At 44.7% G+C, this 18,427-nt stretch overlaps 1 protein-coding gene across 1 annotated transcript; it reads right to left on the reverse strand.

The window, feature by feature from the left end:
* Positions 1 to 490: 490 nt before the first annotated feature.
* RPA2 (replication protein A2) lies at positions 491 to 14,421 on the reverse strand. Its single transcript, XM_075553041.1, has 9 exons — positions 14,239 to 14,421; positions 13,957 to 14,063; positions 10,438 to 10,539; positions 10,224 to 10,337; positions 7,128 to 7,202; positions 6,624 to 6,740; positions 4,051 to 4,158; positions 3,793 to 3,887; positions 491 to 2,632 (listed from the first exon to the last, which is right to left on the reverse strand). Exons 1-9 carry the CDS (start codon positions 14,246 to 14,248, stop codon positions 2,548 to 2,550), a joined length of 813 nt encoding a protein of 270 aa, XP_075409156.1. The 5' UTR covers positions 14,249 to 14,421; the 3' UTR covers positions 491 to 2,547.
* Positions 14,422 to 18,427: the final 4,006 nt, after the last annotated feature.

Here is an 18,427-nt window from a genome sequence, read left to right on the forward strand (position 1 = left end):
GTCCTCTGCGGCAGGGGCCAGGCCATGTGCAGAATGTGGTTTTCACTTCCACCTCTTGCACACATCAGAGCCAAGAGCAGCAGCAGAGCCATAAAGGGGGGATTGGAGGCAGGTATCGTTTCCCATAAAAAGGCCTTTTTGGTCTGTGGTGAGAGGAAACACTGCACAGTAGGGAAGGCTGGGCTTCAAAGACAACCACTGTTCTGTTACCAGGTGCAGTGGGGTCGGCAGGGAGTGGGCACAGCAGACACATCCCGTGGGTGGGGTGTTCTAATTGTGAGGGGTGCCCACTGAGGTCGCAGTGAGGAGCACACACCCTTGGGCACATGCAATAACCTCCTATGGAGAACTGTTAGTACAGCTCTGCCTAGTTAGTAACACCCTTGTTTTCGTGTCGGTTTTTAAAGGTTTTCTAATGCACCTACTATCCTAATAGTTACAGAATTACTAAATAAATGAATACAGAGGACACGGGCTTAAACTTTTACTAGTGAATTTCAGATTCCCCCAAATTGCATTTAAGAAAAAAACAACTAGCCACCAATATTTGCGACCGTTCTCTGGAAACCCCCCATTCTTTTTAAGCTCTGCGTCCCAGCAGGACCTTAGACACCACGATGACCTCACGCTAGTACGTCTCCGTCGTCTGGATGTGTCTCTGCAGTTGTCTTACCCTTGTCCAGTTGAAAACTTAACGTTCTCTTTGCTTGAAAATTTTTTAAAAAGTAAAACTCCAGATGAGGGGGATATATTAAGAGCTTCATATTGTTATTTTTAATCAGTTTATCATTTTGAAGCAAAACAAAACACACCCTATGACACGAGATGCTAATTCTTACGGTCTGTTAGCCTCCTGAAAGATTTCCAAGGAGCTTTCCCAAGGAAAGATGTCCCCACTGATGTCAGGCGGATCCTACATGGAGGAACCTGCGTTCCCGAAACGGCCGTATTGATGGAGATGACTTGAGAAACTGCTCATGTGATGGAATTATTGAGTTGTAAGACATGTGAAGTGCTAATAAAACGTCTGAAAGAAAACCAAATGCAACATGCGCTGAGTGAACACAGCTGGAGTCTCGTCGGTGGCCGTGGGTTTGGGTGGGTGCTGGGTCAGCTCACTGCATTCTTCAGTGCTGAGACACAGTTCCTGCTGTGTCACCATACATGCCCCAAAGGCAAGTCTGAGCGCTAAAGGATGGGGCCTCGTTCCTCTTAGTGGCTTGGCCTGCTCTCTTGCTAGGGTTCAGAAACCAGAGGACAATTCTTCGTACACCTGCTTTTAGCCACTGCCTTTTGTTGAGAAAATAATCAAGAACGGAAACACTTGCAAATAAATGAATTGGTTGACTGGGTTTTAAGTACTTCATAGCTCCCCGAATGGAAACTGCTTTGTGTATGTAAAAAACAAGTCATCATTAGAAACCGGGAGTGTGGGGCGGGCACCGTCTTCACAGCTGCTGGGGGCTCTCATTTAGAAACAGGCAGGCAGACTTCTCAGTTATGCTAGTGCAGATGACAGAGTTCATTTGCATGTTACCTCTGTATCATCTCAGAATTGGTTCTTTCATCCACTTTCTGGAATGTAATTTCCTTTCCCCCAACCAACAGCTGGTCAGGTTGGGTAAGGACTAGCTAGCCACAGACCTTTCAGAGTCCGAACCCTGAAGTCAAATGGCAGCTACACGGTCACATCGAGCTAAGCAGCCCATGTGCACCGGCTCCGCCTAGAGTCCACTTCCTATAATAGCAAGGCTACTTTACAGACGTTATTTCATTCAACCTTCACAAGTCTACGAAGACATAACCCTGTTCTCTCAATAAATGAGGAAATCGAGTTGCTCAGAGCACACGCAGCTTGCTCAAGATCAAAACCAGAGAGGGGGAATACACCACACTGGAAGTCAGGTCTGCCACACTACCTCCGATGAGTAAACAGGGATTACACCGGCTAAAAAAGCAGCAGCCTCCGTGTTTCCCATACAAACAGTTTTATTAACCATGAGGCTGCCCTCAGTTGAGCGTCACGCGCAGTCCCATGTCTTCCTCTGCTGGGCCCACTGGGCCAGCACCTCATACCCACAGCAACACGCTTTTGGCAGCAGTCATGACGAGGCTGCAGGAAGGGCGATTCTGACAGATGTTAACCCACGTAACCAAAGTGGGCAACATAACCAGGCAGAGCCTCGCAGGCCCCTGGGCGAGCTCCCTGCCACGGGGCTCTAGTCTTGCTCTTTTCTCTTAACAAGGGAACATTTGGGGAAGTAGAAAACTGGCCAGTTCTTTTTGGTAGCATCCCTTTGCCAAGTCTGTCTATCTTGATATTGAACTAGTGCATTCGCCACCCTCCCAAGACAGCCCGCCCCGGTTACATCCGTCAGTGACCAAGCTCCACCAGAAAAACCGAAGAGTACATTTCAAAAGGAGGTTGAGACTTTATAGATGAACCCTACTTCCTAGAAGTCAACTGATGATACTGTGCACAGCTGGATGACAACAGATTGTGAGAATAGATCCAGCTACAAAGTATCTTCGGTCCCTGAGAGGCAGCTATTCTGCGTCTGTGGATTTAAAATGTTCATCGTCCACAGTGGAGTAGATGTGGCCCTCATTGCTGAGAAAATCCACAGCTTGCCTAGAAAAGGAGGAAGAAACACGGGGTCATTTGCAGGGAAGAGAAAAATGCTTCTTGGGAAAGTTGCCTTTCAGCATAGCCAAGTAAATGTACACTTCACTCCATTCCTCATTTCTAAATCGACTCAGAGAATTCACAGCCACTTTGTTCACGAGGTGCCAGTCACATCGCGAAACTGAGGTTTACGGCGCGGAGATCGCAGCCCTCGCCCCAAGTTGTGTATGGGCAACCTGGCGTATACACAAATAAATACAACTGCTGGGACTGCTCCTGTCCCCACACCACTGCTCGGGCTCCTGAGAGAGGTTGCCGGAAGCAAAACAATAGGTCTTTCTAGACATGGTGTGACCACTTTAAATGCTTTAAGGCCCTCTGTCAATCACAACTGATTCAAAGAGTTGACAGCTGACACACCCCTACTGTGCTCAGGAGTCTGTGTCCCATCATCACCACTTCTAGATAGGAATGACTCTTCACTTAATAGGGCAAAAAACAGAATCAGCCCTCAGCAGGTCTCTTCTATGGTGGTGCAGGGAGTTTGCCTCTAATGGAAAAGCTAGAAGTTCGAGCCCCCAGACACTCCGCGGGGGAAAGACGTGGTGGTCTGCTTCCGTAGATCACTGCCTTAGAAACCCAGACGGCAGTGCTGCTCCATCTTACAGGGTTGGTATGAGTAGAAAGAAATTTCTGTCTGAAACTTCCACCCACTGATTTACCAGAAGTCGCTGTCACAAGGACCGTACTACTCAGGACACTGGGAATCAGGGAGCTGCTGTGGAACTCAAAATCAGGGAAAGGGGGCTGGTAGTCCTATCGAATGGCTTTAGGTGTAGACACACCTACCTGTACAGGAGGGACAGTAATGCCAGGGGGCTGTAACATCTGAATCCATGAACTAAGACTTCACTCCTCTACGGGGGTTTAACAGGATATTGTTGCTGATTTCCTTTCTGGAGATAGGCTGTGTAAATATATACAGGTGGTTTCTTTTAACTTTGGGACTCTTAAAAGCTACTCTCATGGCTGATCCAAATCCTTCCTAATCAGGTTGCAGTCCAGCTACTTTGTTTTTGCTGTTAACTCATTTCTCATCAGTGAGAAAACTCTGGTGTGGTCAAAAGGCTACAATTCTGGAGTCTTGGCTTATGAAAAGTACTCACTTGATTGAGGACACACTCATGTAGCTGAGCTGAGACTTGAGATCATGAAAGTTCAAACCTTCAGGCCTTGGGCAAGCTTTAATCAAATTCAGCACCTGAAGAATCAAATCAGACAAAAATTCTAGCAGCCATGCATAAATCAGATCCCCCAAATAAGCATGCAGGAGAGACTCAGTGAGGACTCAAATCCCTGACGAGGTCACACAGTTGAGGGCTGGTGGTGCTCCACATTCCTGGAGCCAGTCAGGCGGAGCTTACCTGGTTTTGGGCCGCGGTGAGGCCATTTGCTGCAATGAAGCTGTTCCCACCAAAGTTCCCTGCTTCACCCATTCCGGGATTACTGATAGGTGCTCTCCCTGCTGAGGGCTGAATTAAAAAATAAGCTCACATTAGATTGTTCACCAAGTTAAACAAAACTTTTGCTATTATCAAAAGCTTGTTAATTTTACAAAACAATAAAACCCTAACCACACGCAAATGTTTAAGCACAGAATTTTCCCTGTAGCAATTTTTTTAATATTAGAAGCGACATCTATTACCTAATGAGCCTTTCGTCGAAGGGTAAAATAATCCTTCTGAAGCACATGACCACCCCGGGGTGGGAGAAAGTGGCGTTTTGCTTTGCAAGGGAGAGAAGCCAGAGGAGTAACGGTCCTGACATGAAAAGCCCTGGAGATTTGCTAGCCCACCCAACCGCTCAAGTTTTATGAGAGCCCACCAGGCATAACGTATGATGGGGGAGACAGCAAGTCTCCTGCATACACATTCCTGTGTATCTACAGGAAGAATTAGCTGGGAAGTTTGTTAAAACATGAATTCTGATTCAGTGTATCCAGGGTGGAAATGCAAGTTCTCAGTACAAGGTCCAACTGGAAGGAGCAGGTTCAAAGCCCAGCACACTTCTGTGCCTCCTCCTATCTCTTTATCATCATTACTTAACAGGCTCTCTGCCCTTGGAATGTCTCCTGTGTGCTTAAAGGAACTGCTGTCCACGTATGTACGCTCACAGAAGGAACTCTGCACTATGCTCCAGGTAACACGGCTATTTTGGGGGCTAAACCCTTGTTTAGTTTAACAATGGCTTCAAGGGACGGTTCTGGTTTAAGGTTTAGAGATTTTTTGCAGACATTAGATTCAGGGTTCTAAGTCTCAACAGAATTAATTTAGTCTGATTTCCATGACTCTAAGTTTCAATTCCACACTTCCCCCTCCTTGAAATCAGAATCCATGTATTACAGTGGTTCTCAACCTTCCCAATGCCTCGACCCTTTTAATACAGTTCTCCTCGTGTTGTGGTGAGCCCCAATCATAAAATTATTTTAGTTGCTACTTCACAACTAATTTTTTTACTATTAAGAATTGGGCGACCCCTGTAAAAGGGTCGTTTGATCCCCCAAGGGGTCACGACCCACAGGTTGAGAATTGGTCTATTATAACTAATGGCATATTTTCTTCTGGTTCCCCATTCACCTCTCAAAACTACTCAGTATCCCTCATCAACTGAACATTCCCAAGATTTCATCCGACCCACACCCACCTCCAAGATGCAGGCCTGGATATCTCCCAGACACTTCAAAATTAATCCTATCACCTTTCTTACCAAACCTGTTTGCCCCAATTAGTGAACCCAACTCAATTCTGCAGACATCAGTATTCTGGAAATCTCCATTTTCTCACCTCCCACACAGGCCAGGAATCACTACTTCTGGCCTCCTGACTGGGAACACAAACTCTAGCCCAGCAGTTCTCAACCGATGGGTCATGACCCCTTGGAGGGTGGAATGACCTTTTCACAGGGGTCGCCTGATTCATAACAGTAGCAAAATGACAGTTAAGTAGCAACAAAAATGTTATGGCTGGGGGCCACCACAACAGGAGGAACTGTATGAAAGAGTCGAGGCATGAGGAAGGTTGAGAACCACTGCTCTAGACTCTCCTATTCCACTTAACCCTGCACCATGCTACCTCCTAGCAACCTCCTTTGACCAAGCGTCTCAGTGGCTCCCTCTACTGACAGCAGAAAACCCTCCGAGGCACACCCCTGAAGCCCTTCAGAACTAGATGTCAAGCTCTCCTTCCTCTGGGCCGCTCCTCCCCAATACACTGCTCAGTTGCACCGGGCAGCTATCCAACTGCACTTGCAAATGTGCCTCTGGCCTGAGCATGCGCCTCTCCCCTCTCCCCTCTGCGACCACTCTTTTCAGCCCAACTCCTGCCTCCGGAAAGCTTTCCTTAATACCCCCAGATAAACTCAGTCAACTTCCCTCCAGGTTCTCCAAGCACCTGGCCCGATCCTATCCTAACACGCAGTGCATTATTGGCCGTAAGAGTCCCTTCGTCTTTGCACAGGGGGTGGTGTGCACAGTGTGCTCTCAGTCAAGGTTTAACCTGTTGAACTTAATGAGAAGCGTGACAGAGGATCAAATACACCCAGTGGAAGATCACAAGGGAAAAAGCCATTAAGTTATTCCCACAACCTTCATTAAAAGCTTACAGCTTACAAGTTAAAAACAAACAAAGCAAAACTCATGGCTGTTTTCAGACTCGTAGCTGCTAATGGAAAGGTTGGTGGTTTGAACCACTAGGCACTCAGACAAAGTCACGGCAAGACTTACGGCCTAGGAAACACTCTGGGACAGCGCTCCTGTCCTCAAAGTCGGAAGGGACTCAGTAAGAGTGAGCGGCTTCTCAGGCTGGCAGCCTGCATACGGCTTAGTGGTTGAAACAATGTCGTGGGGAATGTCTTGCCCCAACCTTCAAATACCGCAGGCCCCCAAGTGCACAGCAGTTACGTTCTTCTCGAGGAGACAGGGCTCCGTGAAGGCACTCACCTGGCTGTTCAGTTTGTTCAGCATCATGTGCGCGTTGACCACTTCCAAAATATGGGTGGTGAACTCATTCATATCCTCCAGGGGCATGATTTTAAAGGCCACCAGGCTTTTTTTATTCTAGTAAAAGGAAAGGAAAAAGACAAGCACCTTCAAGCCAATACACTTGGCTTTTCTGATAGCATTTTGCCAAGATGGAAAAGTTGTATCATTTTAACCCAGGCTTAATTCAAATGGTCAAGTTGAAAATACTAATGGGGGATTTCAACAAACACAGCTGTTGGCAATCGAGTCTTCTGACTCCACAGCTGAACTCGCAGGGGAAGAACCTGGCTTACCACCATTCTGTTTCTATTATAGTGACCACAAAGTTATTTTCTTCTGAATAATGAAATAACTTCAGTATTCCCCCTTTGAACATGAAGTATAACGAAGTATATCTAACAGACATAAAATCAGGAAATGCTCGATGCCAATATATGTCACTTTATTCTGACCATGACTCACCTGGAAAGACCTCAGGTGGCCAGCCACTTTCACGTACGTCTCAGGCGGAACCACAGTGTTTTCTCCACTCACGTCCTGAAAGAAAAACACTGAGGCTAAGTGCTGATGGTAGAAAGTCACTGTACAATTGGTAGACTCTGAACAGAAAGAGAAAGTAGAACCAAAACCCCCTAAGATGGCAATAATTAGTTTGCTCTACACTTTTGAATTGCACTATTTTGTAAAATAAGGAAATTAGAATAAAAGTACCTATAAAGGTAACTTTCAACTTCAAAGTTCTAATTTATGTACATCACAAAAATGCATTCAATGCTTTCAGGCAATTAATTTTTCTGGAAGATATAATTATTGGAAAAATTCTACTTTTAGGAACTTTTGGAAATAACGAAAACAACAACACAAAACCCATGCATTAAGAAGTAACTGCAATATTCATCACAGCATATTTACAACACCAAAGCACGTAAAATAATGGAAACACCTAACAGGTGCACACTCAAGTAGTGGGAACTTCTACGAACACTGAAATTATATACTTACAGAATCCTTATTGTCTAAGACCAAAGTAGACTCAAAACTACAGAGCAATAAAGTAAATAAAAGCAACAACAGCTACACACAGCGTGGCCTTCTGTGGAGGGAAAGAGGCCTCACAAAGTTAACATGGATAGGAAGGAATTATTTTTGCAGAATTGGAACCTATGTACAAGGAAAAATATGTAAGCTCATTTTATTCTATAAAGAATCCTAATCAAAGAGAATTTCAAAATGCAGAAGAGAATTTCAAATTCTCGAGGATTCCAGACATCGATGAATCACTAAAACTACAGCCTCAGGATAATCTTGACCAAAAACTAAGTGTTGCCTGGACTTTCTCGTATGCAGACAAACAGCACCCAGAGTAGCGATGTTTCACCGCACTTTTAATGACTTCCCATTTTCCTAGACTCATACTTCATACGTTCAGTTTCAATTAATAACTGGTGTTTGCCACGACTGCTGATCACTGTGAGTGGTGCCCCGAAGGCTGGCTCCTGCTGGTGTGACTCCAGCCGCCCTGCTGACTCCAGCCGTCCTGCACTGCGGGCTCCTCTGACTCGGCAGCTCTCATCAGTCATGTTTTCAGTGCCTGGCGACCTGAGGGGCTCGGCTTCGGGTACTGACTATGTTCTGCTTCTGTTCATTGGGTTTTCTGTGGCTAATTCCTCCTAAGGGATCAGGTTGCTTATTCTTCTTCATAGTCTGTTCTTAGTCTAGACTCTGATGGTATTTCAAATACCAGTGACAACATCACAATAATACACAAGCCACCACAGTACAACAAACTGACAGGTAAGTGGTGGGGGAAAACACAAAGATAAAACCTTAAGAAATAAACTTCGTGAGAGTTCTGAGTGAAAAGCTTACAGAGCAGCTGCCTTCTATGTAAAACTGCACACACTGAATTTAGAGCTATGCAGAGAGCTGACAGGCTATGAGCCAAAATGTGTTCTAACAGTAGTCATCTGTGGTACTTCAGAATTTTAAAAGACACTTTTGCAAAATAAGCACGGGCATTCTATATGAGACGTGTTGCCTATGTACTATCTGTCCCCCCCACACCCCCGCCCCTTTGATGGCAGAGCCTTTGACTCTTTATCCTTCTGGAACCCGGCACGGGCACTCCAGTAATTGCTTTGGAATGAATTAGCTTCTATTTTCCTGAGGGGTAATTCTCCACAGCTTTCTTGTGCTTTTGTGAAGTGAGAATAGCAAACACAAACCATATTATCCAAGTTTTCACAGTGAACATATTTTAAAAATGAAAACAAAAATAGCAAGCCTTGTGATCTTGTTAAAAAAGGGTAAAAAGCAGTGCCTGTTTCTCCATGTTTTTAAACAGGCTGCTTTGCAAATGGGAGCCTCCCATTCTCGAACATGGTTTTCCCCTCAATGACTCACGACAAATAGCTCTTTGTAACGATGTGCACATTTCCTTATCAGTTGCAGTCTCCAAACTCCCTGCCATGGAGTTCATTCCAACTCCGAGCACTCCTATAGGGCAGGATAGGTCTGCCCCTGTGGGTTTCTTCAGGGGAACAGAAGGCTTCATCTTTCTCCTTCAGAGCAGCAGGTGGTTTGGAACTGGTAACCTTGGGGTCAGCAGTCCAACCATCATGTTACCACTATACAACCATGGTTTATTTAACAATTCCCACAGCTAGCACATTAAGGTAGCCTCGGAGGTTACTACACAAAAATGCTATGACTAACATACGGTTAAAACTTACACATTTAAAATTATTTCTTGAATATAAATCCCTGGGAGTGGAATTGCTGGGACAACATCTTCTGATCGACAATGTTGATTCAGGTTATTTTTGAGACAAGTTATAATAGGTATCTACAACATCTGTGTAGAATGGTACCCCATGCCTAGACAAGCAATAAATCGTTAAAAAAATGAAGCATCTATAAGTGCCAGGCATCGTGCTTGCTGCTGCTCTCACAGAACCAGGCATGGCTAGTCTTTTTTTGTGCCAACTTAGAAAGACACAATGGGACCCCGATGTTTAGTAACCCTGCTTTTGTTAACTAGCATAGCAACAAGTTTCTTGTTGCTGCTATTTGTACTTTGTCTTTGATGAATTACCCATCTTTGATGAATCTCCTTTCCCATTTTCTTAAGGTGCACAGTTGCTTTTTTTGTTTGTAGTTTTTATTAAAATTTTTAAATGGTTTGTAATGTTACACACGTTTCCCCATTCACCGAGACAGTTGTTAACTCAGTTACTAGCACTGTTCTAGTGTGTGTAAGCCAGCAGTGAACGAGATGAAAATACTTGTTTTTCCTGTAGTTTACATTCTAGCGTCTCCTACCACTTGCTTTTTAACTTTGGTTTTAGAATTTTGGGTCGTTTAGAAAGTTTTAAACTTTTATATAACCAGAACATATCACATCTATTAACCTTTATTTTAGGGTCTGTCTATAATGTCTTGCTTATGTATCATTTTTATAAGCAAAACCTAAAAAAAAAAAAAAACTTTAAAAAGTTAAGACTGAAAAAGTTTGGCACCCCCAAAGGAGCCCACCCTGATTTAAAAGCAACTGCTTACATCTGTGTCAACCCACTGCCGAACATCCATGGGAGCAGCTGTCATGTCATCGATTTTGTAAACAATGTTGGTTGGTGCCTTTTCTGCATGTCTGATTATCCCCACAATTGTGACCTAAGTGAGGAGGAAAAGAGATTACACGGTTTTAAAACAATGTGAGTCTTATCAAGCTCTTCCTATGTTTAATCGAGAAGCACAAGTGCTTTTTGCATACCTGTGAAATTTCAACATTGCCAATTTTGAACACTTCATCGACTAGAGTGGCAGACAGCAGCTGGGCTATGGTGCAGGGCACAATGTGCTGGGCTCGGGCTCTCTGAAGAGAAAAAGATGCATGAATTCCATTGCGAGAAGGAGCGCCACCACTCACTCCACACCTGCTCTCATCTCCACCCAAAGGAGACGGCTGGGGCCGTCTGCTCCCATGGGTTCCAGCTTGGGGACCGCATGGGGCCGCTCCAGCGTGCACCAGGCCAACAGAAGCGGGGAGCACATGGACAGTACGTGCCGAGCACTTGGCACAGACCTAACACTGAAGACTTAAAAAAGAGCCCGTTATCCTGGCTTCACAAAGATGGAAACCAAGGCCATACAGCTAACAAACAGTAAAAAAATTATTAAAAGACAAAACACAGGTGTCACTTTGAGAAGTAAGGTATGCAGGGCAGAAGCCTGGGTATTTTCAGTCACCTCATAGGCATGTAAAAGCCAGACAATGAATAAAAAGGAACACAGAAGAATTGAATCCTTTGCATTATGGTTTTGCCAAAGAAAATGAAAGCTACCACAGGAGAACAAACATCTGTCTTGGAAGAAATACAAGAATGCTTTTTAGAAGCAAGGATGGTAAAAGTCAACAAACAGACTTTGAACTATTTACAGGCTTTCTTTTGTCATTTTTTGTCTTGTTTTGTGTATATTACTATCTGTGCAGGTCTATCTAGATAGGATAGGCGGGATAAACAATCTGGAAGAGAAAACAATGGGATCGATAAGTGATCCAAAATCGGTGGTGAGGAGGGAGCAGGAGGCCTGGTAGGGCTTGATCAAGGGCAATATAACAGAGAGGAATTACTGAAACCCAATTGAAGGCTATGCATGATAGTGGGACAAGAGGAAAGTAAAAGGAAATAGAGGAAAGCATTAAGAGGCAAAGGACATTTATAGAGGTCTAAATACAGGCATGTACATATGTAAATATATTTACATATGATGGGGAAATAGATCTATGTGCAAATATTTATAGGTTTAGTATTAAGGTAGCAGATGGACATTGGGCCTCCACTCAAGTACTCCCTCAATACAAGAACACTTTGTTCTATTAAAGTGGCATTCCATGATGCTCACCTTCCCCACATGATGGCTGACGACAAAGAAAGCTGATGGTGTCCGGCTATCAAAAGATAAAGCACCTGGGGTCTTAAAACAAGCGGCCATCTAGCTCAGAGGCAACAAAGCCCACATGGAAAAAGCACACCAGCCTGTGTGATCATGAGGTGTCAATAGGATTAGGTACCAGGCACCAAAGAACCAAAAAATCCTATCATAAATGAGAGGGAGTGCGGCGTGGGGACCCAAAGCCCATCTGTAGGCAACTGGACAACCCCTTACAGAGGGGTTGCAGGCAAGAGACGAGCCAGTCAGGGTGCAGGGTAGCAACGATGAAACATGCAACTTTCCTCTAGTTCTTTAATGCCCCCCCCTACTATCATGATCCCAATTCTACCTTACAAATCCAACTAGACCAGAGGATGTACATGGTACAGACAAGAACTGGAAACACAGGGGATCAAGGACAGATGAAGCCTTCAGGACCATTGGTGAGAGTGGCGATACCGGGAGGGTGGAGGGAAGGTGGGGTAGAAAGGGGGAACCGATCACAAAGATCTACATATAACCCCCTTCCTGGGGGACAGAAAACAGAAAAATGGATGGAGACATCAGACAGTGTAAGACAATATAAAATAATAATTTATAAAATATCAAGGTTGAGGGGAGGGAGGGGAAAAAATGAGGAGCTGATACCACGGGCTCATGTAGAAAGCAAATGTTTTGAGAATAAGGGCAACAAATGTACTTGACACCATGGATGCATGGATTGTGATGAGTTGTACAAGTCCCCAATAAAATTATTTTAAAATTTTTTTAAAGTAAGGATGGCAAGACTTTGTTTTATATACTGTGGATGTGTTATTAGAAGGGACGAATTCCTGGAGAACATCATATTGCTAAGTCGGAACCAACTGAACCGCACATAGGACACAAGGGTGCACTACCTGGTTTTTATTAGCTTTCAAAGCTGGGGCAGTTCCTGCATCTCTGCTACAGGATGGAGTAAATTAATAACAAGACTATATAACATTATATAGTCATATCTAGTGTACAGGTACGGGGGTTATCAATGAGCTATACAAAACATATAAGCATGTTTCTACTGAATCATTAACACCACATCTGAAATGATACTAAAACAGAAGGCAAATTAGCCCTGTAGTCATAGGATGGAGTCAGCAGCTGCTGCCAAAATCAACCCTTTCTTAGATCACCTTCCTACATAATACATTTAAAATTTTCACAATTAATCTATGAATAATACTAAAACCGTTACACAGATAAGAAAAAAAACCCACAAGCTTCTAGATCAGAGGTTCACAACCTGGGGAGTCGAACGACCCTTTCACAGAAGTCTCCCAATTCCTAACAGTAGCAAAATTAGTTATGAAGTAGCAACCAAAGTAATTTTATGGTTGGGGGAGGTCACCACAACATGAGGAACTGTATCAAAGGGTCCTGGCATTAGGAAGGTTGAGAATCACTGTTCTAGATGTTTCACTGAGGTCACATTTTGAGATGAATGGCAAAGCTGATTCCAAGGCCCCTGTCTTCTGGTATATACCAAATCTATTTCAATAGTAAGACAATTAACTAAGACCATTTATTGAAAGCACCCTTGGGGCAGGCACAAGACTAAGCACAAAGGAATTTCACAAAGTTCATTAAAAAAATCAGAATTCAAAGACAACGCGATTTTGCCACAAGCTTTCATATAATTCACATATATGAAGTCCGCATATATATAATATTCAGTATAACACGATATTAAGTCTCAACCACTTTTTGAGGCGTGAATTATTAACCTTATTTAACAGGCACCAAATCGACCCCCCAGGGTTTAGAAATTTGCCCAAAGATACCTGCCAAATGACTGTCAGAGCCAAAAACCAGATCTCTGAGCTCAGTGACTAAGCTCTCCAGTCCGGCCCCATATTTCCATCCGATTAAAAAGCGATTTTGAACATACGTAGAGTGCAAAATCTGCTACTAAACACCAGTTCGGAGTGCTCCTGCAAAGCAGGTTCGCCTGCTAGTTTGATAAATTTCAAAATCAAGCTAAGAACCTGACAAACCAACCCGAATTCATTGTCAAGGAGTCCATTCCGACTCTCAGCGGCCCTGTAGGACAGAGTGGAACTGGCCCGTAGTCTCCGAGGCTGTAGCCTTCGCAGGAGCAGCCCGCCGCACCTTGCTCCTGTGGAACCGCTGACGAGTCCGAACCGCCCACCTGGGGGTAAGCAGCCCAATGTGGCTGCAAAAATGGGGCCGATTTCGTTTTTGAATCGTACAGCACCTCACTACAGGAATATGAGCCTGTAATCATCGACGCACACACTTCACATAGACGAGCTGGGAGCTTTAGAACCGGGTAAAATCAAACGAAACACTTTGAACCTACTGATTTCTTTTCGGTCTGGGTAGGGGTCGGCGATCCAAAGCCCCCCGGGGACTGCGTGTAGCCGCCGGCGCCACCATAGGAGGAGCTGCTGTAGCTCTCAAATCCACCTGTGTTCAACGACAGCCCTGTTAGCAGCCGAAGTTCCCGGGGCTTTCCCAAACACTCCCCCGCGTCGCCCAAATTGTCCTCCGCACCTTCCTGGCCTCTCCGGCCCCCGGCCCTCCTCCCCCTAAACGCTCCACGCCCTTCACAACCCCTTCCGCCCCCGCCCCCCGTATTTACTATTCCACATCGCGGTCGCGACCCCCTCAGGTGAGACGCTAGCAGACACCAGGATAAGGGGGACCCGCAAGTCTCCTCCGACCAGGATGCCGCCGCACCGCTAACTCTACTTCTTGCTGCCGCCACAAACTCGGGCCCGCGAAGGGCGGAACCAATCAGCGTTCAGGAAGCGCCCCTTCTCAGCCAATCAATGCTCGCGAATTCTACGCTTCTCCCCACCCACGCTGGCCACGCTCCTGAAGACGCGCGCTCAGCTCCCGGTGGGCCGGATGTTGCAAAACCCGCCCGGGAGGCGGAAGCAAAGAGCCATGAGACGCTGAGTGGGCGGGGTCTGAAGAAAACAGCCAATCAAGATAACGATCCCGCATCCTGGGCCGCGTAATCTTACCTCTGCCAAGGGAATGACATCTTACGTCACTTCCGCTGCCGCGCGCCCTTCCGTTCCCGCCAAACTGTCAACAATCTGAAGTTAAAGCTCCATCCCCTCAAAGAACAGCCCTCTGCCAGCCGTATTGGAGACCTGGTGGCGGCGCTGTTGGGTAAACTTTGGACTGCTAACGATAAGGTTTTCGGTTCAAACCCACCAGATGCTTCTCGTCAGACTCCAAACTGCTAAACTCACTGCCATCGAATAGATCTGACTCAGAGCGACCCTAAAGGGAAAGGTAGGACGGCCTGTGGGTTCCCTAGACCATCGCCCTTGTCGTCTCGAGACACTGCTCGGTTCGACGCCACGCTGGTCTTCGTGCTTTTGAAGCGTCCACCTTGCGGTCAGCAGACCAACGCGTAACCCCTTGGCTACCAGACGAGGCTATCCTGTCTTGGCTATTTACCGCCTCAAGTACCCTACGATCGCTGACCTTGAGTTAATTCGGATCTATAGCGACCTACAGGACAGAATAGAACTGCGTCTGTGAGTTTCTAATACTCTAATTCAGGGGTGCCCAATTCGTGATCGCGATCTACTAATGGATCGCAAATGTAGTGTGGGTTGATCGCGTGGCATTAGAAATATAGACGTAAGCCCATCAAGCCCGTCCCTTAATTGATATACAGCGCAGCCAATCATATGCAAGCTTAGGTGTCAAACGCATGCGCAAACCACTGCGCCAAGTGCGGCAAAACTGACAAGCTAAATTATCGCCAGTTTTTAGACCTTGTTTTTTTCTTCTCTCGTAAACGTCAGAAAGGGTATTAAAATGCGTGGGGGCACTGGGCCAAGTCAGAAGACAAAACGTTTCACTTTCGTACGGAATGGGAGATTTTGACACTACATGACTATAAGCACACGAAGCGTTCTGGAATTACTCGCAGAGGGAAAGTACCTGGAAGGTTTATTTGGACGCGAAGACGGGACAGTACCCAAACATGAGAACACGTGCTACCTCCTTCTTGACCGCATTATTCGGCTCTACTTATTTATGTGAGTCAGCCTTTTCCCACATAAAGATCACTAAGTCCAAGGACCGTTCCACCATGACTGATGATTATTCGGAAGTGTGCTTGAGGCTGGCTGTCAGCAGCTACTGTCCGGACTACGCATCCCTGGCTCATTCCATTCAGTGCAAGTCATCAGAGTAAACTCAGGTCATGACAAAAAATGTACATAGTTAATTGTGTTGTGTTGTGCAATATGGACTCATGCGGTTATGCAAGGTACACAAACATACATTGTACATGTAAAAAGTCCATGCATTTATGGATAAATATAAATAAAAATAAATATATGCTTTGCATTTTTGTGGTTGGTAGATCATTTTGACTTGATCATTTTATAAGTAGCTCGCGTGCTGACAAAGCGTGACCACCACTGCTCCGATTCCTTACAGGAGTACAACGCCTCCTCTCCCACCTGCATGGGGCAGTAGATAATTTGGAACTGCTGACTTGCGCAATAGGAACCCACTACGCCATCAGACTCCCCCTAGAAACCTACCTAGGGATGCAGTAAGTCAGAATCGCCTCACTAGCAAGGGCTGGTTCTTCCTTTTTAAATTTAGCTGAAGGTAACTACCCTATACGATCTCTAAGGCTGTACATCTTTTCGGAAGCAGAACTACTGGTGGGTTTGAAGCCTTTCAGTTAGCAGCCAAGTGTTCTAACCATGGCACCCCTAAAGCTTCGTTAAAGAGCGCTCCCGGAGAATTTCTACTTTGACGTCCCTGTCCTGCCAAATTTGCACACCCCAGGGAGGGCTCATGGGACCAGGCTCACAGCACTTCATGGGATTGCTTCTTTTCTTTCCATAAAGAGCCAAGTGTAGCCACATGCTATCGTGAAGGTGCAAGAGTGCTATGTCCTCTTCCCTTTGGGAGCCTTTCCAAAGATCTGAGAATGGTACCTACTGCCCTGCCTGCGCCCACCCAGTCTGTTCCAGGCTGAACATTCATCTTGGAACACAGCCATGTGAGATGGAACAACTTTTCATATAATGTGCTTGTCTGTGTCCTGTGTCTGGTTTGCTCTAAGTACTGCTAGATTATGAGGTTCTCCCCTCCCCTATATTTTATTTAATTTCCCTCCTTTTTATTGTACTTAAAAGTAATTTTTAAATTCCTTGTATTGGGGACTCTTACATCTCTTATCACAATCCATACATTCCTCCAATGTGTCAAGCACATTTGCACATATGCTGCCATCATCATTTTCAAAGCATTCTCTTCCCACTTAAGGCCCTGATATTAGCTCCACATTTCTTCCCCCTCCCTCCCTTGCAAAAGCAATGACCAATGCCCCTTGTTCTAGGCCTTGTGCTGGACATTCGATTTGGCCATAAATACTCCTCATATAGACATAGTCCTTGGGCCTTTTTAACACTTCAGTCACTGTCTTAAGCATTTTCCTCTTATTAACTCAATCTTGTTACTATCCTTATTTTCAAGATGAGGAAACTGAAGCGTAGATAACAAGTGCAGTTAACTATACTTCCTAAAACATCCTAGAATTAGGTAACACACTCATATGGCCACTGGGACCAGGCAGTAAAACTGTAAATGGGATGTATTGGCTTACAGAAAATGACCTTTTCACTTTTCCCCACTCCATAACAAAAAAAGTAATCGAGCACACATAATATAAATTGTAAGTGGTAGTGTGGAGCCAGTGTTGCCAGACCCTGTAAACTTTTTAGCAGAAGCCAAAAATCCGAAATTTTAGGTGCAAATGTCTGAATTTGCAAATTACTTAATAATTCTAAAAACACCTTATGGGCCAAACAAAAGATACTTGTGGGATAGATGTTGCTTTCAAATCACTGAGAATTAAACAAGAGGCAGTCAAAGAAGCTTGAGATGTCCCAAGACGATCTTATTATATTAATCCTAAAGTGTGAGTGGAACATACACAGTTTAAGGAGGAAGAGCATATTTAGGAGACTAGAATGACGTGTTAGAAATGAAGATCATTCTGGGAATTTGAAGATGTGAGGTTCATCCGCTTCATTTGAGGTTCAACTGCATAAAAGTTCAGCTGCTTCATTTAAAATAAAGATAAATCAGAAACAAAGGCAAAATGTCTTAATGTAAAAACATAATGACCATCAAAATATGATTTCACATTATTTCTAGAGCTCCGTGAGCTGGTAAATTGGATAGAGGGGTCAGTTCTCCATCAGCATTTAAATAACTATTGTCTCCCCCTCGCTGGTGGTACAGTAGTACTTCCCTCTCTCAGAGTTAGGTTTTGTCAGTTTGCAGCCTTCTTGCCATCGATAGGGGTTTCTGAACGGTCATTACTTTGCTCTCCCCAGTCAGGGTACACTTAATCCCATAATGTGCTACCAGCGAAACCAGTTAGAGGGAGTAGAGGAAAAATGATCTTTTTAAAGCCATCTGGTGTTTACTGAGTGCCTATCACATGAGAGGTGCATGCATCATGTCTGAGCTAAGTGCTTGATACACCCTCTGGGGTTTTTTGACCTGGAGTTTTAATCTCCAAAGTCATTTTGTCTTCACTTTATGAATACAAACTAGAACTGTTCCAATGTTGGTGGATTTTCATTAGGGACAATTTTCTGTTCAGTTGTCTGGTTTCTTTATTTTTTCTATTTTCAGTCCAGGAGAAATTATGTGTAGATGGATCAATTATTTGCAAGGCAAACTCTACAATGAGGGTTTAATTTAAAAGTGATCGATGTCCAATTTTATTGATTTTTCACATCTGCCACTGTAGTTTTGATGTGTGGTCATGA

The sequence above is a fragment of the Tenrec ecaudatus genome, chromosome 1 (assembly GCF_050624435.1).
Source record: "Tenrec ecaudatus isolate mTenEca1 chromosome 1, mTenEca1.hap1, whole genome shotgun sequence".
In the NCBI taxonomy this organism is placed as follows: Eukaryota; Metazoa; Chordata; class Mammalia; order Afrosoricida; family Tenrecidae; genus Tenrec; species Tenrec ecaudatus.

Coding starts and splice junctions, on each gene's coding strand:
- RPA2 (XM_075553041.1), bottom strand. Junction 10,540..13,956: donor CCCAGACCGAAAAGAAATCA/GTAGGTTCAAAG, acceptor TTTTCTCTTCAG/AGAGCCCGAGCCCAGCACAT. Junction 7,203..10,223: donor GGCAGTGGGTTGACACAGAT/GTAAGCAGTTGC, acceptor TTTTTCTTTCAG/GACGTGAGTGGAGAAAACAC.